The following is a 25733-nucleotide window of genomic DNA, read 5'->3' on the forward strand; positions in this document are numbered from 1 at the left end:
AGATTTCTACTTCATTAGTCTGCTGTGAACAGTGGTGCTCTGTGTAGGCAGCTCATCCAAGATTGTCATCTTGCAAACCAAATAACTGTTATATAGTATGAAACAAGATAAAATCACAAAGATTTGTTCCAAAAATTAAATCCTAATTTATACTATTGTTATGTGCACTGCAACATATACAGCTTTAAAGCAGTAAGCAAAGATGACTTTTACACAGTAACACTACCCAAAGAGCTTTAACTCAACTAGACACTTTTTGCTTTGACAAGTCTGACACTGATGTGCAATTGAGAATCTCTGTGTCAGGATCTTCCCCAACTCTCTCTTGCTGCCTTGAACTGCAAAACCTCTGCCTGTGTTTTACTATACATGCTATATTTGTAAAACATTAAAAAGTAAAACCTTGGCCCTTAAACTTTGCCTGTCAATGTGGTTTGGCTTTGAGAATCTTAAATTCTCAAGACACTTTGCTATTTAGATATTGTAGCTTCTACAGAACAGAATTTTTTTCTAACCACATGGGATATAAGTGATCATGACTGAACTGGACTTGCATCCCACCAAAATGACAGGGTAAACCAACCAGCTCACCTATTTCCTTAAAACACTGAAGTCTTGGGTTTCTAAAATACTTAGGAACATGAAACTCAAGGAAAAAGTCAATGCAAGTCAGATCTCAAAGGGTTCAGCTGCAACTGTGGTCTAAGTACTTCTCACCTACTCACAATAATTTGTCATTAAATTACTCTAAAAAAGTATAAAAAAAACTAGAATAAAACCAGAACTTTGATCAAATGCTGAAAAGTCATGAAACACTGCAGATGTGAACAAATCTGCTCAAAGTAATGCCAGTGAATTAGTATTTGAGCAAGGTGCTCCATGTACTGAATCCATCCTCAACCAAGAACAAAGCCATCTGAAATTTAGAAAGGCTGCTTCTGCCTGTGAAAGAGAAATGACATCCTGCAAGCTGTTCATACTGTTTTCAGATTAACTGAGATATGTTAATGGGCAAAGACTTGCTTTCAAAACAAATCAGACTGCTATCTACAGGGCACCGAGTTTCAGTTAAGCCAATTCACATCAGCAAAGACATTAGTTCCAGCTGCTCAGACTATGAAATCATGAACACATGTACAATTTCAAATAAATGTGGAAAGCAAATCCCTAGATAAATTAAGGATGGTCATCATTTAAACTGGAGTTCAACATCATTACATATTTTTTAAGCTTCTTCTATTTCCTGACGTTCCCTCAGATCCAAACGCTTCATTTGCCTTCCAGCAATGCAAGCCCCCAAGTACCACCTCAAGGATGGGGCGATGCACGTTCTGTGGGTCATGCAAACATTCTCTTGAAGGGTGATAAAAATAAAACTGACATGACTATTCACAAGTGAAAAGCAGAAGCATGTCTGTTTCTACACAAGTATGTTTAAGTTTACAAATTTTTTTGCTTCTATACTCAAAATTCTACCTGTCTACTCTGAGGGACTGTCAATAAAGAAGAAAGCAGTGGGACTAACATCTTACGAAACTGAAATTTCATTTCCTTAAGAGAAGATGCATTTTCATAGAATCATACCATAGAACAGTTTGGGTTGGAAGGGACCTTGAAGCTCATACAGTTCCAATGCCCTCCCATGGGCAAGGACACCCTTCCACTAGAGCAGGTTTCTCCAAGCCCCATCCAACCTGGCCTTGAACACTGCCAGGGATGGGGCAGCCACAACTTCTCTGGGCAACCTGCGCCAGGACCTCACCACTGCTTCATCTGTCCTTGCTATTATGTCCTTACTATTGACTTTTGAGGGGGAAATCCCAGCCTACATCAAGCATCTACCAGTCCCTGATCAGTCACCAAGGAGGACAGTTTCCCGCACACACCAGCATGTAGGGGTTTAAAAAAAACAGAATGGTCATGGAAAATAAAGACAGAAGTGCAAACAGCCAAGACACACATTTCAAATACATTCCCCCATGCCCCCACCCCACACACAGCAAAATAAATACAAAATAACTGCACAATGACTCATGGAAAACAGAAAAAAGTCTCAACCCTTTTTTTTTTCTTTTCCCCATAAAGACTGCCTTGGAGGTGCCTTGTGCTGGATGTGCTGGGAATTAGCTGTTATGCTAGGAAAGAACATCTCCATGTGTCATAGCTCTGTTGAGAAGTTTGCTGGGTTTACCAAGCCACCAGGCAGAAGCCCAGGAATTTAACTAAGCACAACGGTTAAGAAAGGCACCATCCACAGAATATGACCAGCCAAAGATGCAGTTAATGCATCAAAACTAATTTTTGTGCACAGTACACCCTCTTGTAAATGATCTAAACCGTCCAAGTTTCCAAATATAAACAAATTTTGCTTCGTCATGATTGATTTGGCTTTTTTTCGTAAGAAAGCCCTAAACCTAGCTGCATTACCTTCCTTAACTATCAGTTACCATTCTAGCAGTAATCACAACTACATATTTTAAGACAGATACATCCTTCATGGTGTTGCTCATACTTTATGCTCTGTTTATAACCCTATATAACCTAATCTATAACATAAACCCACTCCATTTCACTATTTGGCTTTTCCATGTCTCATGTTTAAACTGCTTATCTGTGCTATAAAGAAACAAATGCATCTTTTGGTTATCATCCTACCAGTGAGAATTACATCAAACTGAGTAAAACACTGGTAAGAAGAGTAACTCCATGGGATCTGCAATCCACACCACCTCTGAAAACACTCCATGCTCAAACTGGCAAAAAGAGCTGAAATGCACTGGCTGACTTTACTCCTTTAGGATTATTAGTGTGAGATTAACAGTAGTTCTGCTCATAAATCTTCTAGACATCAACAACACTATCTTTAGCTTCTAATTTGAGACTGCCATTTTAAATCATTTGGCCTGTATAAATACCCTAACCATCCTTCTACACACTCATCTATGTTCTTCCTAGTGATGAGCACTTAAACTTCCCAGCCACAAAAGAAGTCCTTTGCCTCTCAAAGGCGTATTAGCCTTTTGTGCTGCAAACACTTCCATTCCAGGCATGAACAGTTTTATCTTGTCATCAGATTACAAATTTACTTGAGTGAATGCTGAATTGGAGATTCAGCTATTTCATGAAATAGGGGCGCTTTCACCATTTTTATGAAACAAGAAGCACTATCAAAAAAATAATCTGAGTACTTGACAAGTTTTAATCAAAATTCGCAATTCCAAGTTTTCAAGTCACTATTGTAAAGTCTGGAGTTGATCAACAAAAATATTTCAGAAAATCTAAAGCTTTGTGGTGATTTCTGAGATATCTTTTTACAATTTAGCTTCCATATATTGCTGCAACCTTCTAAGTTGTGTTTATATCAGGATCAGAAAAATCACTGCCTTAGAAAGCACTTGATACAAGTAAATTAGCCCCTTGTTGAATCGCTTTTTCTACCTCTACTTGAAGTCACAACACCCCAACATTTTTGAACATATTTTTAAGCAATATTACATGCACATATTTTCAAAAGAGAGATCAGTAAGAATTTAGCAGCCAAAACTGATCACATGGAACCCATGAAAGGGCTGATAAAAATAAGAAAAGCCTTCACAATATCCATTTTAAATGTAAATTGAGACAATTTCAAGAGCAATGCATAGCCTTGAGCAATCAAAGGCATTTTGTTTAATACTCTAACAGCAGAAACGAACTATCCACACAGAGTGCAACTAGTACAGCACATTCTGGCTGGGAACCTGGTTCAACCAGACAAGCACGTTCAGAAAGCCCCAGCCACTGGCACTGGCAAACTGTACATTGCACTCAGGCTCAAAACCATAAGGCAAAAGCCAATCATCAGTGGAAATAATAGCTGAAAGACGCTGGTGTGGCACGCACCTTCAGTATCATCACGCAATTGCTCCACCACATCTGTCAAATCCTCCCAAGAGTCTTTGCAAACAGCCAAAAGAAAGGAAAAGAAAGAAAATGTCATGCAAGCCATGATCTAAAGGAAAGATTCAAAATCAAGGTATAAAAAAAGGATAACTGAAAGGGAGATTTGCATAATACAAGACTTAATTCATAGTGGCAAGAGATTTGCAAGTCAAAAGGGTTTTAGTCTGCACAAAGCAATACAGCAAGGCGTTTGAGAGTTTGAGTTAAGGTAAGCTTCAGTAAAGCTTTTATAGCTTTGTTTCTTTCTGCATTAAGACAAGCAATGTTTTTGTAAAGCACATCCTAAAAAGAGAAGCAAGAAAAGCATTACTTTTTTTGCAAGACCAAAGCACCAAAGTTGTTATATTTGTACAAAGTCAGCATTTGCTTCAATTTCCTCCTACCCAGCCCCAAAATAATCCCCAAACACAGAAATACAGACACACATGAAAAGCAACCACCTTTTGGGAAAAGGACATAGTGAGGACATTGTAAAAGAAGCTTGAACTGAGCTTTATGTCTATTATGACTGTCACTTCAAATGAAAACTCCTGCTGAGACAATCCAGCTGAGCCTGGACTTGGGTCCCAGGTTTTGTGCTGTTTTCCTGATGATGATTTAGTGAGTCCTAGGTCAGAAACACATTTATCTCCATGGCAGGAGCCTGCAGACACCGACAGGCCTGGGGAGGAGGAAGGTGTCCTGGCAGAAGAGCAGGCAGGACAAGGAAAACTTGTTTCAGCATGCCCACTAATTCCCTGTTTTCCAACCCAGAAAGTGAAGCCAGATGAGGCCCTGGAGGGTCTGAACCAAGCGGGATTTTCAGCTTCCTACTTACGTGCCCGCTCTCCCCAGTGCTCATTTGCAATCAGTTGAATGTCCCTTCACAGCCCAACCTTGCCAAAGTCCTGAGCAAAGTACACATGGTACTGGGACCTCCCCCCTCCCACAGAAAAGCTATTGCCTGCTCCTCCTGCTGTCAGAGCCAGCAGTGCCCAAACAGCACAGCCACTATCACTGGATTTTAAGAAAAAAAACCTATAAACTTTACGCACCAGGACATCTTTCAGTTCAGCAGGGATTTCCCATTCTGTCGGGCATGCACAGTGAACACATTCAGGTTAATCTCCCTCTGCTTGCTAGGAACCACTAGAAGTTTCACCTAAGAAATTCCCAGCTATTGCAAGAACAAATCCTTGGTGATGTTCCCCACCACCACCAGCTTTCCCCACGTGCTACACTTCATAAAAGGATGTAATAGTTTGGATTGGAAAGGACCTTAAAGCTCATCCAATTCCAACCCACTGCTATAGAGCAGGGACACCTTCCACTAGACCAGGTTGCCCCAAGCTCCGTCCAACCTGGCCTTGAACACTGCCAGGGATGGGGCATCCACAGCTTCTCTGGGCAACCTGTGACAGGGCCTCAGCACCCCCACAGGGAAGAACTTCTTCCTGAGATCTCATCTCAATTTCCCCTCTGTCAGCTTATGGCTTTTGGTCTTACAAGGATGTTACAGCTTTGTGAGGGCTCAGGAGACTTGTAGCTCAGTGCAGCTCTTCCCTGGACCATACTCTTACCTTGTAAGGCTACAAATTGATCTCCCTCCCTCACAAGTCACTTCCACCCCTTTCCCTTTTTTTTTTTTTAGGATTTAAAATACAGATGTTAGTGTGATTGAGAAGTTCAGTATTTGCAGAAAATGTTGCATGTAGCAACACTGCATAAGCATGCTACTGTTTGATATTGTCATTTCAAACTCCTTACATGCACCATGTAGCCTCCACTTATTTAAGCTTTCTACTCTCCAGAGCCTTTCTTTGCTCAGCTCCATATCCCCGAAACCTATGATATACTATGACAAATGTTAACAACAGTGAAAGAGGAGACCTACACACAGTAGAACAGGTTTTGCTTTCTCATCACTTGGATACACAGCCCCTGTATACACAGAAGGCAGCAAAGAGCCTCACAGGACCATGGCTAGCTCTACCCTCTTCGGGGGAAAGGATTAAGGCATATTTATTTATTTATTTAACCCTTAGCAAGTGATTCATGTAAAGGTTACAGAAAAACATCCAGCAGAGTCACAAATATTTTCTATTACATCCCTACAGGCAATAACCCTTTTCTCCAGTGAGAAATGCTTGTAAAACCTGCATGAATTCATACTCGCACACAGACACTGTGAGATTTGTATAGATTTAGAGGCAAAAGCACACATTTAATTACCTACCACTTAGTTTCATGTTTTCATACATTTCTTCATGCATCTAACTGGCATTTGCATGCATTTAATTTCTTCTTTTGTACTGCAGTTTTCTCTACTTGTCTGGAATTTCCACCAAACAGCAGGGAAAAAGCCTTCACATACACACAAATCAGTAAATCAATAAATCACAAAGACCTGCAAATTGATAGTTTCCATGCTCCCTGTCATGCTACATCTAAGACAATCTCGACAGTTTATTATGGAAAAATATTCAAGTCTCTGATGCACACCAAGTTTAAGAAACAGTATGACCACAACTTCATAAAAAATTACCTCATTCCAACTAGGCTTCCAGGAAGTTCAGTATTAAGGAACTGAATATCCCACTGGAATAAATCTACAAGGAAGTTCTTAATGAAACTGGAGTACTTGTGATCACTAACATGTTAACCATGAAAATCCCACCCATTATTTTAACTGGCATAGCAGCCACAGTGTCTTTTAAAGCCAGTGTCAAAGGAAACAAACAAAACCACCCCATCCTAACTTTATCTTTCTGAATTTGCTCATATCTTCATTTTTGCTGTACGTACATATGCAATACCTAACAGTTACATTACAATCTGGAACAACTCATTTAGGAGTAGGGATATTGCCAGCGGATACGCTTTCCCATGCAAATAAAAGCTTTTAAAAATAAACCCTGGGAGAATGTACCAGCATAAAATTATTTCATGCTGTTATTAAACAGAAGAAGTGCTTCATTATTTAAGATTGAAGTTATTAGCCTAAAATAGTTGGGTAGTAGAAACCTTTACGCATATTCCAACCTACCACTGTACCTCTCCAGCTCCTATCTTGATGTGCTTCTACCCCTCCTGGCAGCCCTCAGCACGGCTGTGCATAAGTTCCAAGTCCATATGTAACACTGGTAAGCAGTGAGCTGCAATACTACTACAAAGTGCTGAGAAAACATGCTACATACAAAAGCTGAGTTCCCAACACACACAGCTTCCAGGCCATCCATTTTTTTGTCCACATCCTCTTTACTTTTATTAGTAAATACCTTGTTAGTACAACTAAGAGGATGGAATGCTCCAAACTACTTATATAACTATATATATATTCAGAGCAAAGCAATAAATCCATACATCCTTACTATAGTTTCCAAGCATCATGTGATAATCTAGCTCCTCCAAAGACAGATTAAATAGGTCAGGATTTGGCTTGGGTTTGGTTTGTGTTTTTTTTTTAAGTACAGAAGTTCTTAACAAATGCGTAAGGAGAAGCTGAGAACTCAAAACAACTAGCACCGGCCTGGGGAAGTAAAAGCTGAGCTTGATACAGGAAGTACTCTAGCCATGGAGAAATACCAGTCATGCTGCTGTGGCTATGAAAGGCTTGACTCAAATCTGTTAGTTTCTGTACTAAGCTTACAGAAAACATGAACTCTGTTGAAAGGTTATAAACAAATAAAACTGCAGCAAGATCAGGGCCCCCATGTTCTGCTTACTGATAAGGAAAGGAGTGATTTTGGAGCTTGCCCACAACAGTCAAGATAAATACTGAACATGCCAGCAGCTGAACTCCATCAGCAGGAAAGACAACTGGAGTGCATTTTACCAACACACTAGTGTTAAAATTCCCTGTGCTCCTGCCTAGTCATTTGCCATGACTGAAATACGGTCTGAGGAAAGAAGGAAAAACAGCCAACAAGTCTAAAAAAAGACCTGCACAAGTGCAGACAACTTAGGACTGAACACTAAATGCAGGAATCAGGTGACAGTTGAGTGAACCCAATCCAACTGCAAACAGAAATGTCAAGTAATAAGGGTTGCTTTCTCCCAGTCGCCCTTTTTTGCTCAACATCTTTCTTTTATCTAAGCCCTAGTATTCAAAGCACTCTTTTTCAGCCACAAAGGAGAGACAAGACCACTCTACCATGCCTCACTGTTGTGCCTGAATTAGAGCGCCAGGAGTGACAGCCGCAAGCCCCATGTTCACTCAAAGGCACTTTCAAGTTGAACTGAAAGTGACATTTTACAACAGCCATCAGTATAACCAGGTAGTTTCAATGCCAGTTATGCCTCATTATGCCCTACATAGGAAAAAGTATTCCAGAGAAGATGCTACTGGTAGGAATGCTGGCACATGTGCTCTTCAAAAGGTTCATTATAGGATAATTTGTCTGATTTTAACTTGTACTCTGCTGCTCTAACCACCTGCTGTTCTTTTCGGGGCCACAGCACAGGAGAAAGTTGGAAGAGCTTTCTGGGAAATACTGAATATGCATGACAAATTGAGTTCACATGGGTTTTCTTCCTAAGGCTAGCACATTCTCCTTCACTATATGGACAAATACTACTTCTATCATGAAACACAAACTTATAGTCAGATTATTATATTTATTTAAATTGCATTAACTTGTATTTGTTGCCTTAGGACTTATGAATAATACATTTAATAAGAAATAATTGAAGTGGTCAAGAAAGAATCATAAAATCACAGACTGGTTTGGGTTGGAAGGGACCTTAAAGCTCATTCAGCTCCAAACCCCTGCCATGGGCAGGGATACCTTCCACTAGACCAGGCTGCTCAAAGCTGCTGTTAATATCAGAGGTATGAAATGATATTTTGCAGATTAGATTTGAAAATCAGGTGAATCATGAAATGTCAAGCAAGGACAAGGGACCAACAGAGAGTGTCGGTGTCATGTTCAAATACCTTGCAACCCAAAAACCTGGGAGGTGACCAGCCAGCCTGCAGCCTAGAAAGCCAGGAACAATCTGTTCGGAACTTAGAAAGTAGCTTACAAAAAACCCCAGTTTTAAAAACTTGTTACATAAAAACCCCATTTCTAAACTTTGGCTATATGTGCAGGGCAGGAGAACAAAATGGAGAACACGCAGGCTTTGATACTGCTGCTGCCTTGGGCAGCTTCCATTATCCTCTGTTGTCTATAGCTGTCCTTCACCAATGCTCCTGACCTTGCTGTAGTATCAGCAAGGTAATATATACCTGCAGGTAACAGTTCATTTTATATATTGCCTCTGACCACATCAGTACATCCATGATCACCTCGCTGCTGTCCTGCTCCCACCTTCTTTGTTCTCTCAGTTAATGCATCCTTATCCAGCATCCAGCTGCTCAGAACTGCTCCACCTCACGTTACAGCTTGTGCTTTCATTACAAATCGTGACAACCGACTGCAATATTTTTAGAGTGAAATTGTTAGGAGATTATATTTGTTCTTTTTTAAAGGCCGCTGTCATCACTTCTGTTTTAATGCACACTGTTCCTCATTTGGCAGCACCAGATCACCATTTGGCAGCACCAGACTGACATGACCATTTTTCTTGTGCCATGCACATCTTGACCTAAGTTCAAGCTTGTGCTGTGCCAAAAGAAATAGCAGTGACAGATCTGCAAACTGGGAGGAGATAAAAAGAAAGAAAAAAATCCTAGAGAACTCAGGAATTCCAACCCCACTCTCCACTATAGGTATAGGACAAGGAAATAGCAATGCATGTCACATACCCTAATGGTGTAATCCCACCCTAAGCTTTGGTCCTGTCTCCACATGTACCATTAGGCATTTCCATGTGTTGCAACTGCACGGATGTGCATGGAATGTTTCTCCGCAACTATCCTCTTTCCAGAGGTAAATACCTGAATAACTGTTCCAGGAAACTTCTCATTTTATTTTGGCACTTGATAGTTTGCACAAGGAAAAGAAAAAACAAAATCCTTCCCCCCCCTCCCTTTCCTCCCCCTCTTTCACTTCCCATCTTTGTTGACACCCAAGAGGTTTCTCTGCAACACTTCTGGTTCATTACTTCTGAGGGAAATAAGTCTGCTCCACGTTTCCCAGATCTGACTTAATTTGGATTAAACAATCTTAAAAGAGCAAAGAAAAAAGCTCATGATTGTAATTTCTCAATTACAGCACTGAAAATATTTACAAAAAGTCTAAAATGTAAAACATAAACCTTAATTAGGCACTCAATCTCTTTTTCTCCAAATTGCTTCAGATCAGCTGGAGGGCTGGCACATTGTGCGTACTGTCCTTAGGAGCTTTCAGAAACTGAACTTTCCGTCTGCCTTGGTTCAGGGTCAAGTGTCCACCTTCTCTTGGACACCTCCTTTTCTGCCCAGATCACGATGGGATTCAGTGCAAATATAGTAAGGAGGATGTATCCCTCTCTGAGGAGATGATCATCTTTATCATATTACTTTTCAGTACATGCTTTCAGAGTTATAGGACCTAACTGCTATTTGAAGGATTTATGACCATTAACACACTGTATTTCATTTATCCTGCATACTATTGACTTTGTATTTATTCCATTAAATCTTAGCCCCCAGCTCCTTTTGACCCGTTCAGGGGTTTCTGCCACCATATGTATTTTAGGAGTACTTTCGTGATGACAAAAGCACAAAGACAAAAAAGGTAGAATCCAAAGGATGATTTAGTAAACAATGCAACAGTTTAATGGGTGAGAGCTATTTGAGTACTGAAAAGAGAATTTGCTTTTTTGGAAGAGCTATGCAACTTCTACTCATGGCATTTTACATAAGCACGTGTCTGAAACTGAAACTTTTGAAGTCATGGTCAAAAAAGCAGAAAAAAACGCCAAACTGACCTTAGCTACCAAAAATTGTAATATAGAAAAGATAATTTTTCCTTTTTAGTGCAAACAGAACAGGATTTTTAAAAAAATACAAAATGGGAATTCTGTAATTCCTGGCAGCTGCAACTCAGATAATAGTGTTATCATGTGTATTCCTTCTGTTCTCAATTACAAGCTGATCCCATGAGGATTAAAACTTCCATTGCTCTGATGTAAAGCGCCTCCTGATTATTCCAAGCAGAAATTTAACATTCAGTAAAACTGTGTAAAGCCTTTCTTGCATTTCATAGCTTCTCCCAAAGTTGAGATTAGGGTCCAACCCCATACACACATGCACTCTTGAACGTGCAACAGAAAAACAATCAAGATGTTTTTCACACCTTGGTCCCTAAAGATGCCTCAATGATCACTACATCTTGCATACAAACAAGAGCTCAATAGCCACTCCTGTCACATTTCATTTTGTGGTGCCTGCAGAGCACAGTGAAGTTCTGATTACCTAATGAAGAACCACTGCTTAAAAAAATGAAATAATTTCTCCAAACCAAGCAGATTTACAGTATGTAGCAAATTCATCATCTTTTCATACACATACAATTGTTCCAAACAGCTGGAAAAGCAAACTGTGCAACAATAACAAGCTTTTATTGTTAAATAGAGCATCCGTGTTGGATGCTATATTGAATACATACAAGCAGCCAGAAACTCAGCAACTCTACTAATGGTACATGCTTCTCCTAACTTGACTAAAACTTGTTTGCTCAGAGTTACACTCAGAAACAACCAACTCTGTGTCAGGAATGGAATTACTCCAGATTTGCACTGTTCCAACTCAGCTCTGAATCCATCTCCCAGAGTATAATGCCTTTGGCTTAAAAAGTAAGGGAATTGGGCTTGGGCTTACCAGACAACATCACGACCACAGGAGGATGCCTGTTGTTTTTAAACACCAGTGAGTAAGAGTGTGCTTACCACTATGCACTTAACATTACTGACTCTCTTCCTGTCCCAGCCTCTAGCTCCCCTGGCACCCCAATTCTAAGATTAAAACTATTCTGATGCCTCTCTCTCACTGGAATTAAAATACAATATATCTGGATAGGGATATCAAACCAGAGCAGATTAGAATTGCTTATTTAGCCTCTTCCTGGATGTTTAAACTGTCATTTCCAAGTGATCTGCTTTAAATAAATAACCAAAACCAAAATATAATAAACCTAACCACTATTAACAAACTATTTCCATTGGAATGAGAAAGAAGAAAGTATTGAAGCTTCTTGCTTATCACAACTCTGTTTTCTCAGATATTTTACTTTTTTGCCTTACCTTTGGTATAGGTTCAAGGAAAAAAAAACATCTTTAAAAACAGCAAAGTAGAAACTCGCACCACAGCCAATGGTATGAAGAAAAGCTTGAAGGTGCAAGGCCTGTAAGATAACTTGGCTGAAAAAGCCAGGGATCCACGAGAGGAGACACTTGGGACTACTCATCCTCCATATAACAACCAAGTCATTCACAGGATCCTACAGAAGAGCAGCCCAGCAGAAGCATACAGCTGTCAAACTCTTCAAGACTACCATCTTATTTTCCCATTGCATTTTTAACCTTCCCCATCCTGCCTGCTATTGTGTTCCTGACCCTTTGTCTTCTTACTTCCCCACCGCCCACATCCATGATCTTCCTCTTCTCACTATGACACTATGGGCAGGCAGTTCTGGGATGCAAGGATGGGTGCAGACACCTACCATGCAAAACAAGGACCACACAATGGGTGCACAGGGAGGTGTAAGGCAGGATAGCTGCTTGTGGGCTGGGGCATAGCAGCTGACAGAGTGAAGAGAGTCCAGCGGCAAAAAACTGTCAGGAAGCAACAAGAGCTGAAAGACAGCAACTGGAGACTTCAAACGCTGATGACAACAAACTGTTGGATTTGCTGCTGCAATATACTATTTTTACATGTCTTAATTTGTAAGGGGAAAAAAAGGCAGCTTTTTGTTATGCTTTTGACAGAAGTCTAGAACTTTTTTTCCCCTTCTTCTTCATAATCCCCACTTTTTTACATTAGTTTTATGGAGATATTACAAGACACACCAGCCTCAGGTCTTACTTGTCCTGCTTTTCCTCTCAGACAAGCACTGGATGCCTGTTCCGCACATACAGTGAGGACACAGCAGCAGTGCTGATGCAGTAGCACCAGTTCAAACACTAGGAATAAAGATGTGTCAGCTTTTCTACTATGCACACTTCTTCCTGACCTTCTACCTCTGTTAAAAAAAAATGACTTGAGTTCAACCACCCCTCACTTCCCCAAAATAACCAGTCTCACAGCCTTTCAACAAGCAACCTTAATTTATGAATGTATAAGCATCTCTGTAAAGGTCGTTATGATACAGCTTTCTTTATTCAGTTTTTTATATAGAATTAAATATAATGGCAATGAAATAAGCAAATACTAACCCTTTGCTGATTTCTAACCCTTTATGGTACTTGCAAGAGAGTGACTGTAATTAAAGCTTTAAAACCAATTATTTTTCTAGTTGGGGAATGATTAGTCTAGTATTAGTGTTAGAATTGCTTACCTAGGCAACCCAGGGGGAAAACTGTACACTGAAGTGTACAGATATATTCAATACACTGAATATTCAGCATACTTCAGTAAGGCAACCCAGAAAAGCTCCATTACAGACACTGGATTCAGCCAAGCCTGCTTTCCCCATGAATTTGCTCAGAGCAAGAAAGCAAACAGATAGGAAAGAGATGCATACAATAAACAAGGAGTTGCAGGACTGACTCACAGTGTGACTGCAAGGTTTTCCAGGCAATACTAAGAGAAGAGCCCTAGACTGCTTGGAAGGCCATTTACTGACTATAATGTGACAAGCCAAGAGAGTAGGTACCATTTATGAAAGAGGTAGAGAGAATATATAAAAATCATTCCACCTATACTAGAATGTACTGTTCAAAAACCCAAAACACTTCAGTCCAAAATTAGATGAGACCAAGCAAGGTCTGAAATGGTCTGCGCCCCATACAAGAGTAAGACAGTTGAATTACTGCATCCTTGGCTCACCCTTTGCTCACTACTCTGGTTCTGCATTCCTGTGCCTACAGCACCCCCCTTGAAATCTCAGGACATGCTTCCAAGGGAGCACTAGGCTCTGCTTTTGAAACCTCTGTCTAGTATCCCACTGCGTGACTAAGAATCTGGCAAGCAAATCCAAAGCCAAGGGCTGCCACCACTGAAAGCAGCTGTCAAATAGGAATTAAATTATCACCTGGGAACTAATTTTAAAGCTCAGATCCTTACCACAATTTAAGTTACCTTATCCAGCAAGACAACAATATAAGACATTACTGACTTAACAAGCCAGTAAACGGGTCAAGCAAGACTACTTGGTGGAGTGACACTTCAGTAGTTACAGGAAAAGGGTCACACATAAAAAGATGGAGCCCTCTCACTGTAAGACCCAAAGACACTCAGCATCCAGCAAAAGGGCACTTAGAACCTGACGGTGTTGGTGACAGCACTGGTTACTGGCCAAAATTCCAGCAGAAATACACCAAACCTCCTTCTTCCCCACTTTTTTATTGGTAGAGCAATGCATGTATGACCTCTTGTGTTTTTAGTATCACAAAACTTTCAAACCTCATTTTATATGACCTGGTGGTATTAAAGTGCTCTTACCCACAACCCAGATAACAAAGCCCTTTTCAAGGAGAAAGCAAGATACGTAACACTTTTCAGGCTTCCAAGACAGTATAAACTTGGCACACTCAACAGAAGTGAGCGAGCAGATGTGTGATGGTATCATCACCTGACAACGGGCCGAACTGCGTAATCACTTGCGGCTTTCCAAAAACTACCCACCGACCATATGCAGACACAGGGCTGTGTTTTGCCAATGTGCTCCATTTGTATAAGCTGGCAGCTAATAAAGCTATAAGCCCTGTTTTAAGAGTAAAATTGTGATGAAATGTATCACTAAGCACACATCACGGTCATCTTCCTTCCTGAGACCTACAAAGCTGATCTTTCCAGATACATCTTAAAAAATACTAACAGTTAAGCATGAATCTCTCTCGGGGGGGGGGGGGGGCGGGACTGTGAAAGACACAGCAAAATCTAAGAGCAGTCCAAAGCACCAGTGTGGCTTTATAACTTGTCAAACGGTGTCCAAGGTTCTCCAGGCAAGACGAGAGCATCTCATCCAGGAGACACACCTCCTACCTCGTCTGTAAGAATGCGATGGGTGCAGGGATCCCAAGGCAGGGAACCGGACCATACCTTCATGGGTAGGCTCTGGGTCAGGTGTCAGCGAGATGTCGTCCAGCTCGCGCAAACAGAGCCATTCTCCATCCATCGACACTCGGAATTTGCAAAGATAGATGGTCTCCATGGCAGCCTGAGTGATCTTGTCTGTGGTGGGGGTTGGCATGTCGCTTTGAGGCGTCAGAGCAGACATGATGACTCAGCTGGTACAACAACAACAGGAACAGGGGGAAAAAATCAGGACTGAAAAGCCTTCCGAAGAAGAAAATGAGAAATACCTTGCTGTTAAAGGACAGATGTGCTCAGGGTCGCACAGGGTGCTCTGGCCTTTTCATATATAAAGCAAGGTAAAAAGGCTGCTCCTTCAGGCTCCTCTCTTCCTCCCTTCTTGCCACCAACTGTTGTCGTCTTCAGCTGTGCTAGAGGCTATTGATCCTAAGCAACCACAGGAGACCTGGCTGCTGCATCAAAGCCAGGGGGTGGGAAAAAACAAGGAAAAAAAAAATATATTAAAAAAAAAAAAAAAGCAAAGCAGAACAAGGAAAAAGAATGGCTTCCTCTGCTGATTACCCAAGCAAAAACAAAGAAAGAATGCAGAGATGGATATCCAGGTTTGCCAGAATCACACTGCTGGTCTCTTTCTCCCAGCAAAGCCGGAGTGCCGACAGGATTGGCTGTGCGCAGTGAACAGGGTGGTGACCAAAATGGCTGACTAATGAACTGAACTGAAAAATCAGGCTCATGTGATCAGCTGCTCCGAGCGGAGGGCAAGCAATTCCCAGGATGCTGATGCAGGGACAGCAATTAGGCTCTCTTCATGCACAGCACCTTCTCATCAGGCTGTGCTAGTCCATTTGGGAGCAAGCATAAGGCCACATGCAGGTTTCTCATCCTTCATCTCCACACTACAAAAGAGGCACAGACTGGCAGCGTGAGGAATACAAAGCCACATTTGTATTCCTTCCGCATGCCTGGATGCCACTACAGGAATTAAAGTACCACCTTTGTTTTCATAGTAGATGTGGAAGTCACAATTTGTATTTTAGTCGCCGCGCTACCTTCCCAAAGGGTACCATTGAGCTAAGATTTCCCACACACAGAACAATGTTCAGACGGATTTATTCTTTCAGGGAAACAGTGAGGGGGGGGAAAAAAGACCTGGCTCCAAGCACTTCAGTGTCAAGGATTAAGCTTTTTTAGGAGGGCACATGCACACAGAAGAACAATGAGGGTGAATACCACAAACATCTATAAGATTCATGACAGAATTTCAGCGCTTCAAAACCTCATCTGAAAATTGATACAGCTCAGGTGAGGCTGATGAAGTATTGCCCCTGCAGGCAGACAGGCAGACAAACAGGCTTTCAATGACTCAAAAACAGGTGACAGCACTGTGCTGCTGTCGCTTCAGAGCCAGCTCCATCACCTCCGTTTCCCCAAGCCACCGCTGAAGGACAAGAGGTCCCAGGTCACAGACACCCTCCTTATTCCGGAGGTCACTGTTTAACCAGGGCACAGGACACAGTGTCACCACCCACCTGAACTGTGACATCAGGCAACACTAAATTAGTTTATCTTGATTCCTGCGTGGCTCTAGTACCCCTACGGAGAGCAGATACGGTGCATCTACCTGAAATTAACGCCTAGTCCCCCCAGCTAAATTTGGACAAGGCTGACTGTTGACCAGAACAGTATATTTATAGGAACACATGAATGATTAATGCATTGGACCTTATTCTCTGTACTTGCTCTTCCCTGAAGAAATACAAAGATGTACATCTATTGCTTAAGGTTGTGCAATACAAAACCTGATCATTTGACAGAGTTCAGCGTACCAGTGCATACAAATTTTTGAAGAAAAGCACCCATTACGTAATAACCTCCTAACACTGGCAAAAAGGGTTAAGAGCTGTCATTTCTGACAGGCAAGAGGAAGAATTTGCTTTTAGTGAAAGCCTCCTGCTCAGTGCATAACATTTTGACTCAGCAACTCTTTCCCCCCCTCAGACTAAAGCAAACAAAGAGCCATGCAGTGTGTTATTAGTGATGCAAAGGAGAGTTATTTCATGAACGACAACAGCTACTATTGTTCCTCCTCCCTGAGAGAGAATGGGGCTTATAAACTATGATGACAGCATTTTAACTCCTGTGATATTTATACATCCTGTCATAAATGACAACCTGTAGTTTCACTGCTCTTAAACCAGTGGAAATCGCCATATACAAACAGCTACAGGAGAACAGCTGGTCCCTCCTGCTAACCTTTTAAAAAAGCCTAAGCAAGCAGCAAATGATCAAGATAAACTCCTTAGAATCAACATAGTACAATAAGCCTTGTGTAAGGTGGTGTCCAACATACCTAATCCTCAGACAGTTTAATTCTTTTTTTGTTTGGACCAATTAGAAAAGCAAACAGCATTAGGTGTGACCCAGCAGTTCCCGTTTCACAGCGCAGGTCTTCAACTGAACTCAGCACTGGCAAGCTGAATCACAGCATCACAGCAGAGCTCTGTTAAAAAGAAATAAGTAACTGTTCAACTTCCACTGGATTTCTTTTATACAGTTTACTTCTTAACATGAAGAAATAAATGAAGCCAGTCTGCCCTGTCCACCTCAGTTCTATTTTCAGGCTCTTCTACACCAAGTTCCTGCTGCAAATATTCCACAAGGATACTTAAAGGACTTGGAAAATAATTTCCCAACTTCAAATAATTTCAGTTTATTAGTTTGATTTTTTTTCTTAAAACAAAGCTTTGGACACAACATACCACTTAATAATTGCCACCTTAAAACAGAGCTACTTCACCTCTCTAAAACTGTACCTTCTAGTCCTGTAAGAAAAAAAAAAAAATATATGTAGCATGGATATACTTAGAAACACTGATGAAAAAAAGAGAAAGGTATCAAATATTTGTATTTTCATAATTTCTTTGATAAAACTACTGTCCAGCTCAAGGCCTACTGATAAAACTCCATCAGGATTCAAGGGGTGGTCCACGGATGAAAGAAAACCAAATGCAGGTATATATGAAGAGGAGTTATTCACAAAGAACCACTTTCTCAAACGAGTCAGACAGCTTTGGCTGGTCTTACAAAACCCTCATGTTAGCCACACTTTGGCAAAAGCAGACGGAGGCTTTGGCTAGATGACAAAACAAGGCAGTTTTTGCAAAAAGGTTTTCATGATTAAAGAATTAGAGATTGACTTTGTTGTAATTTTAAGAATAACCACCTGAGAGCAATGCACTGCATCAGCCACCAGGATTTGAAAGCTCAGCTGTACTGTGAAGTATTTTTAGTTTCAAAAGCTGAGTAACTTAGAATCATCTAAGCAATAAAAACCAAATTCCCAAACAGCCTTTTGGGCTCCAAGGGGCACCTTTGGGTGTACGTTTACCTCCAGTGCCAGCAAGCTGAACTTCAGACATTACGATAAAACTTTCCCCATCACTGTGTATACCAAAGCAGCCGTACAGCAAAGTGCCAGTGTTGGCAGATGAGAGTATTACTTCAGACTATGAAGAAATACAAGTCTTTATATTGCAGCCTCTGACAAATATGAATCGTGAGCAGATTCCTCCAAGTTCTCCTAATGCTTGTAACCTGTTTGTCACTGCTCTATCAGACCCAGAAGCCTGGCAGCCTGGTCCAGTAAGGTAGCTCCCAATTTCTAAGGGAAACAATTCTGATGTTCCTATTTTCTGCCCATGCTCTTGCCTGACATGTGAAAACCTCCTTCTAGCAAACCTATGAACATGACTTTTGCTCTTTCACTTCAGCTTCAACTTCGCATCAACGTGCCATCCAGCAATGGCATTACCAGTTGTGACAACTACAAACAGCATCAGGGCTGTGCCTGCTTCACGAACCAACAGAGCTGCTACTCCACAAATCATATGCTCTTCCAATAGCCTCTCTCCAGGCAATCTCTTAGGTGGAATATAATCTAAAATTAGTAACAAAGCATCTACACTGCAAAGCCCGTTTCTGACTCTTCCGTCAGCACAGATTCATATATTACCTCAAATAACACCAGCACTTTGAACCCTGCATGCTAAAAACGTAAGTGGGCAAAAGAAAGTTTAACAGCCTGAAAAGCAGCGACACAATTCCTTAATTTCTAGAATAAATGACAAACTGCTTTTTGTCTCCCTACTGTGAAATGCAGAGATATTATTTAAGAATTCAAGTAAACCCCCTAATTGAGGATACCATTAAAAAAGAGGAAGGAAAACTCTACTTGAAGTATCATGGTATCTGGTAGGCTTTCAGTGAAAGCAAGGAATTATTTTGGCAGGATTTTTTTTTTTGGTTGGTTTTGTTTGTAAAGCCAGCATAATCAAGTTGCTTTCACTGTAGTTCCTGCAGCTCAGCATGTTTAAGTAAATCTTCTCGTTCCTTCTGTCTGTCTGGAAACACCTGTATCTAAAAAGCAGCTGAAAGTACCCTTCAATCCTGTCATAAGACCTCTTGAGGGACAACAATTTAAGCATTGGGTCAGATCAGGAAAAACCCCAAGATTAAACAAGCCTCCAAAATATTCTCAAGTATTGACTTTTTGGTGCGTTGGTCTCTACCTCCACTATAACACACAAATGCCAATACATAGTAATTATTTTTATTAGTAATCATGGAAATAACAGCCTTCAGGTGCTGAAGGGAGGAACTTGGGATGTAGCAGGAAACACCCTTCACTTGCATTTGTTCTTTCATTTCACAGCTACATAGAGGGGAACTAGTATTCATGAAGTGTATCACTGGGATTTTTTAATATACACACAAGCTGCAAAAAGCCTTCTTTACACTCCTTGTTTTATCTTAACTCTTAAAGTAATTCCAGCACTGAAGGATCAAGGGAAGCAGACATGGAGAATCACTTCAGGTGCTACTGTGGAAAAAGGAGAAGCAGAGCATAGACATGACAGTCTTCATAACCCAGACCATGAATAACACCACTGCACAGAATGACTGTCATTTATAGGAGATACAAGAAGAGATAATACCTGTAAGGCCACATTATTCTACAGGTAGCCAGGATTAGTGTCAACATTTAAGCACACAACATACTGTCTGCTCCTGAGTGAAGTTCAACCCACTGCTTTAAGGTCAACCCAAAGCAGCAAGTGAATGAGCAAGACAGCAGCAGAATCCATTGCTCCTGCTACTCAATGATAAATGCTCTTACAGACATGAGAACCGGGAAAGAAAACGCAACAAAAAAAGCAAGACATGATGAAAAAAATTACTTACAGAGTCTGCCCTGGGAGAAATAGATTCCAAGACACCATGCAAGCAGACCATGATCTATGCTCCCTTCAGACACTGCTATCACCACATCAATCACTGATGCCTCCTGAGGAGGCTTTGACATAGGATATTGCACAGACATCTGTTACCTCAGGGTCAGCAAAGAACAAGGAAACGCGTACATTTATTTTATAAGGGTCTTCCACAAAGCGTACAGCCACTGAACAAGGCTCACACGAGGGATAAAGCGTTGCCCAACAAGTGAAGTTTTACACTAACTCCTTGTGAACCAATGCTGCCCACCTCAATGCCTCAGTTTTGCCACATCTACACAGAAACCTTCTTACAACGAAGTTTGAACAGCAGAAGCATGATGGCTAAGGTTACATATTTTTCTTAAAAGCTTATTATCTGTCAGAAATAGCTCGGTACTTTGCACACACATCACAGGACTGCACTCAGTAAAGATTTCCTGACAGGAGGGAGAGAAGTAATAATGAAGGTTTTGACAGGACGCTGTCAGTTTAACCAACTCATGGAGGGGGGGGGGGTGTTTTGGACTGCGAACAAAAGTTTGCTATCAGAGACAGCCCTTCATGTAGCTCAAAGCAAAGCTGGGTCATTTCACCTGCTACTGGCATTACAGAAATGGACTTTTCCTTCACAGGCTAGTGCTCTGCTGGAGTGTGGGGGGATGAAGAGGGAGGAGGAGGGTGAGAGAGAAGGAAAGATACCCTCCCCAAATAATCAGCGAATACGTGAGTGAACACTCACCTGGGATATAGGCAGGAGCAGACACAACAAAGGCAAAGAGGTGGGTTACCCACACCCTGGCCCAAGCCCAGAAGCTGCAGCTATCCACTCAAGATGGATGGGCTGAAGGGGGGAGACCTCTTCTATATGCACCCATACACATAGTTTTTGTTTGGTTTTAAAACACATCACCTACTTCACAGTACTCCGGCTTACCCAAATACACCGCAAGAACATCACAAGCAATCATACAAAGCAGAAAACTCTTTGCCACCCATCCACCCCGCCCCACAGGCGGCAACACACTTCAGCCTCGCCAAGTACCCCGCCTTCGGCTTGCCCTCGATGCCAGCACCGGGCGGATGCCCCAGCGGGTGTTGCCCACCACATAACTACACCCCAAGCCAAAGGCAGGGTGCCTTCAAAACCTCACGGGCACCGCTCCATGCACCAATCGCCGTCGGAGCCCCCGCCTCGCCCGGCGGCCCTCAGCCTTGCCGCGGCACCTCCGCCCCCCCCCCCCCCGCACGCACCACCCCGCCTCGAGGGAAGCTCCCGCCGCCAGGGGAGGAGCCGGAGCCCCGCTGCTACTCACGGGTTCCGGCCGGCCCCGGATAGCTCAGCACGAGCACTGGTAGGGGGTCTCCGCCGCGGGGCGCCGGGGGTCTCCACACACCGCGCGGCGCGGCGGCGGCGGCGCCTCCATGGCCGGGGTAGAGGAGGAAGAACGGCGGCGAGACAGGCGGCGAGGCAGGCGACGCCTCCTCCTCCTCCTCCTCCAGCGCTGCCGCCACCCCCTCTCCCGGCTCGTCCCGCCGCTCCATGGCGGGAGGTAGCTCCGCAAGGTCCCCGTCCCGGGAACTTTCAGCCAGCGGCGGCACAAGCGACGCCCGCTCCGCCTCCGCCATCGCCGCCAGGGCCCGGCCCCGCCCCGCCCGGGAAGCAGGGCCGCGGCCCGCCTCGGTCCGCCTTCGCCCGCTGCGGGGAGGGGCGGCTGGTTCTCTTGCGGCGACCCCCTTACACCAGCCGCCCCGACCCGACCTGCGCCCACCTGCTGCCGCCTGGAGCCCGGCGGTGCCGTGACTGCAGCGGCCCCAGACCGGCCCTGCTCCTGGCAGGAGCTCTCCCCTCTGCCCGGGGCAGCAGGCCTCCGCTCCCCGAAGGATGGCTCACCGTAGACTGACTAAAACCGGGCAACCGAACTCCACGCGGTATAGAGCCTTGTGTCTACCCTTCTTCCCGAGAGATTTTTTTTGCCTCCAGCCTCATACCCTAACACGTTCTTTGTCACTGCTGCCAATTCATCTTTCTCCCGCTTTATCAAAACCAAGGTGAACCTACCTCAGCTTCTACCATAAACCTTCCACCCTGCTACAACCACCACCCGCCCTGTTCCAATTAAATGTTATCACCTGTATTTCACTGTCTGTTTCTACACTGGCCCAGAAGGAAGGAAGCAGCAGCCTTGTACATGTAAAGATGCCTTCATGGGACCAGAGCCTGCACAGGGAAACACAGATGTTAATCGTAAGAAAACCCCTTCACACGGCAACAAGGAAGTTGGACTCACACATGCTTTAACTCACCCACAAAGAAAAGCTATTGCACCACATCCTGCCTCCCCCTCACCTTCCCAAGGGCAAGATCCCATCAACAACGTTTTCACATTCTCTGACAAAAGGTGAAAATACAAGGTCCAAATATACTCCTTACTATCACAACTACCACATCGACCATGCCAATTGGAATTTCACTTAGGAGATTATTTCTCTGAAGACAGTAATAAAGACTTCTCATTAAGGCAGGGCAGTTGCTGTGGACTGTAGTGCTGTCAATAAGAAGGGAGAACACGAATCTGCCTGTTTCTAAAGAATATTTTGCATTCAGTGCCCTGTGGTGAAGCTGAAGCATGTTGCTGCTTTGCTGCAACTAATTTAACAGATGCTTTAACTCGTTTTCCAAATCTCAAAGCTGAATGTTTGAATTTCAATTTTCCAGTGTTAGCAAGAATGAAATAACACCCAGACTGTGGTGGAGTATTATGGAAGACAATGAGGAAAGACTTGACAAAATTTAAGGCAGCAGCAGGAGTATTTCTGTATAAGCTACTCAATGTATTTTGCTTACCTTGAATCAATAGAAATTTCAGGTTGTGATTCAGGAAAAGCACTGTCCACCTCTCTGCCACTGTGCTTTTTCTGCCCATGCTTCCAAAGGCAACCCAGGCTTTCTCTAGATGCTGATCGCCCACCAAGGACTGTTTGCCATGTGTATAAAGACAACAGACTACCTTCTACCTCTCCTTAGAGCTTGCTGCACACTGCCTATGTGCTTTTTAAACACAAATAATTCACATTTAAGTGCACAAAGGACTGTCTCTTGAATTTCCATCTGCTTGCTTGAAGCATTGTAACAATGCAGGAGCAGGTATCTCCACAGCCACGTGGGCCAACTCATGTGAGATGTGACTGTTGCCCGAGTGTTTAAATGCTAACCTGTGTTAGGTGCTGTTGAGGCAGACCCCACCACCAACCCCTTCTGAGCAGAGCAGCCAGCACTCACTAAGCAGGAGCCTGGTGAGGACAAGTGCCATTCAGTGTCACTTGGCAGTATCAGAACCTTATCCAGAAGCACTGCTGGAAGCAAAAAAAATCCCAACCCCAAAACACCATTAACCACAACCTTGCCCCACTTCTCACTTATTTTCCTGACCATCATCCGTGGTCCTCCCCTTATTTGCATGTGTCCATTTTCACAGGGATCTTCAAAACCTGTTTGGCACCAAGGATTTCCCTTCAGCTCAAAACATCCCTCTAAGAAGCATCTCTTAGGACATCACAGTGCCTTCCCTCACATGGCCATACTCACAGCCTTCCCACAATCACTCACTCATAAAACCATACAGGAGTGAGCTGTTCATGGCTTTGTCCAATCTCTGAACTAACCAACTGAACTTAATGCTGTGGTTAATCTTAATTACAGTGCTGGGCCATCTGCTGGCTTCCTGTGCTGGATGTGCCAAAACACTGAGCTCCCTCTTCCGTATGGCCTCAATCACTATGTTCCTTGGGAGTGTGTCTGTGATGGTGCACTAATTCAGTATTTCTCTTATTTATTGCTCAGATGGAAGTTGCCAGAATTTTTCATGCCAGCTGCCTAAAGCTTTTCAAGGGACCACAAAGCTGCCGTGGATACTTACAGCTTGACTGCAGATCTACAAACCATCATCAGCCTTTAATTTTTGTACAAAGTGTGAAACGTACATGGCCAAGTGCTGTACTGAGATCTGCTGGATCTTCTTCTCATCCCATGTGATGACTGTTACACACCATTCTTCACCAGAAAAAGCTGCTTTTTATCTAGCATGTTACCTTTTTACTGACGTCAGGAGCATAGCTTGGCATTATCAGTGGTGGCCTCCATCATGATCCCAACACAGGGTTAATACAAAGTGCAGTTTTGGGAAGCTCTGTCTCCCTCCTTGCTAAGGCTGGAACCAGCTCTAAGCCTTGCATTTCTCTATGGGAAAAGCAAGACGCTGTTGGTTGCTGCTCACAGTAAGGGAAGACAAGAAAGCACAGGTGAAGGATATCTTTATCTGCACAGCTAATATGTTTCACATCTCACCTAAGGCCACCAAGGTGCAGAGAGCATTGTCAAATGAGAAGACATATTCAGCAGCCTCTTGAAGAAAGCCTCAACTTTGTCTGCATGACCCAGGCAATTCTATGGCAGGGACTGATTCCCAATGCTTTGCAGTTTGTTTCTGTGGAGCAATCTTTTTTTTTTTTAATCATGGAGCATTTAGATGCCTTTTGGCCTGTAAGCAGCAGAGGGTAAACATGCAGATCAACAGAACTTGTCATTTCACTGTTTTGTCCTATACCCCTACCTACCATACCAGAATTCCCTCTGAAATCACCATGCATAGCTCTGCATCCCATGGATCCAGGACATAAAAGGACTACAAAAAGTCTCCTTATTTCTGTTCCCAGCTTAAGTTAATTGTTTTTCTACCTCCCCCTTTAATAATCAGCTTTGAAATTCAACAGAATTGCTTCAGAATTGCAATTAACAGCACAATCCTGGCATAAACAGGCCTAGAGTGTAAAGATTGACATAAAAACCTACGGAAGCACATTTTGCTTGGAGAAAATGAGCAGAGCACACAAAAATAACCCCTCAAAACAAAACATAACCCAAACCAGACCACCTAGATACAACCAGGGTGTCTGCAACATTCATTCCCCGTAAATGATTTCACAGGGAAAACTGACAGCAGTACCTTTCACATGCTACTGGAACACAAAGGATGGGCTCTCTGAAAACTGTCCCAGGCTCAAGTGCAGCTCTTACCTGAGACAGTGTTTGTTCAGCTTTTAAGAAAAATTCATCAGTCATTCCTCCTTTACAGCCTGAACCAGAGCTCCCAGTCAGAAATTCAGTGTGGTTAAATGAGTTTACCTTCAAACTGAAGACGATGTTACATCTCATCCGTCTGTCCTGTATCAATGCTACTTTAGACCTACAACAGCAGACAACATATTTATCACAGATGCATTTAATGTATTTTATCACTGGCAAACAGCTATGAAATGCAGGAAAGTCTTTGCTTGGCTTCTCACTGAATTCAGGAGGAGGGGAAAAGGGTAATAGCTTTCTGCATAGTTAGAAAATTAGAGATTTAAGAGAGCCTCAG

At 42.7% G+C, this 25733-nt stretch overlaps 1 protein-coding gene across 13 annotated transcripts in view; it reads right to left on the minus strand.

Annotated features, from left to right (window-relative positions):
* Positions 1 to 21966, minus strand: part of RUFY3 (RUN and FYVE domain containing 3) — a 46788-nt gene extending 24822 nt beyond the window's left edge. For 6 of the 13 annotated variants that reach the window (XR_009966027.1, XR_009966026.1, XR_009966028.1 and 3 more), the window contains exons 1-2: positions 21630 to 21966; positions 3883 to 3936 (exon numbers count right to left, since the gene is read on the minus strand). Coding sequence is in view for 9 of the 13 variants with exons in the window: in XM_062624955.1 (XP_062480939.1) it covers positions 3883 to 3936; positions 21630 to 21942 (367 nt within the window). In the remaining 4 variants the exon portion in view is untranslated. Of the gene's footprint in view, positions 1 to 3882; positions 3937 to 4759; positions 4783 to 15049; positions 15937 to 17393; positions 17544 to 21629 lie in introns of those variants that run through there. The other 7 variants (XM_062624958.1, XM_062624961.1, XM_062624963.1 and 4 more) reach the window with 7 other exon arrangements.
* Between the last annotated feature and the right edge of the window lie 3767 nt (positions 21967 to 25733).

Source organism: Pezoporus occidentalis, unplaced genomic scaffold (assembly GCF_034315485.1).
Source record: "Pezoporus occidentalis ecotype Australia unplaced genomic scaffold, CSIRO_AGI_Poc_V1 ctg275, whole genome shotgun sequence".
Classification (NCBI taxonomy): domain Eukaryota; kingdom Metazoa; phylum Chordata; class Aves; order Psittaciformes; family Psittacidae; genus Pezoporus; species Pezoporus occidentalis.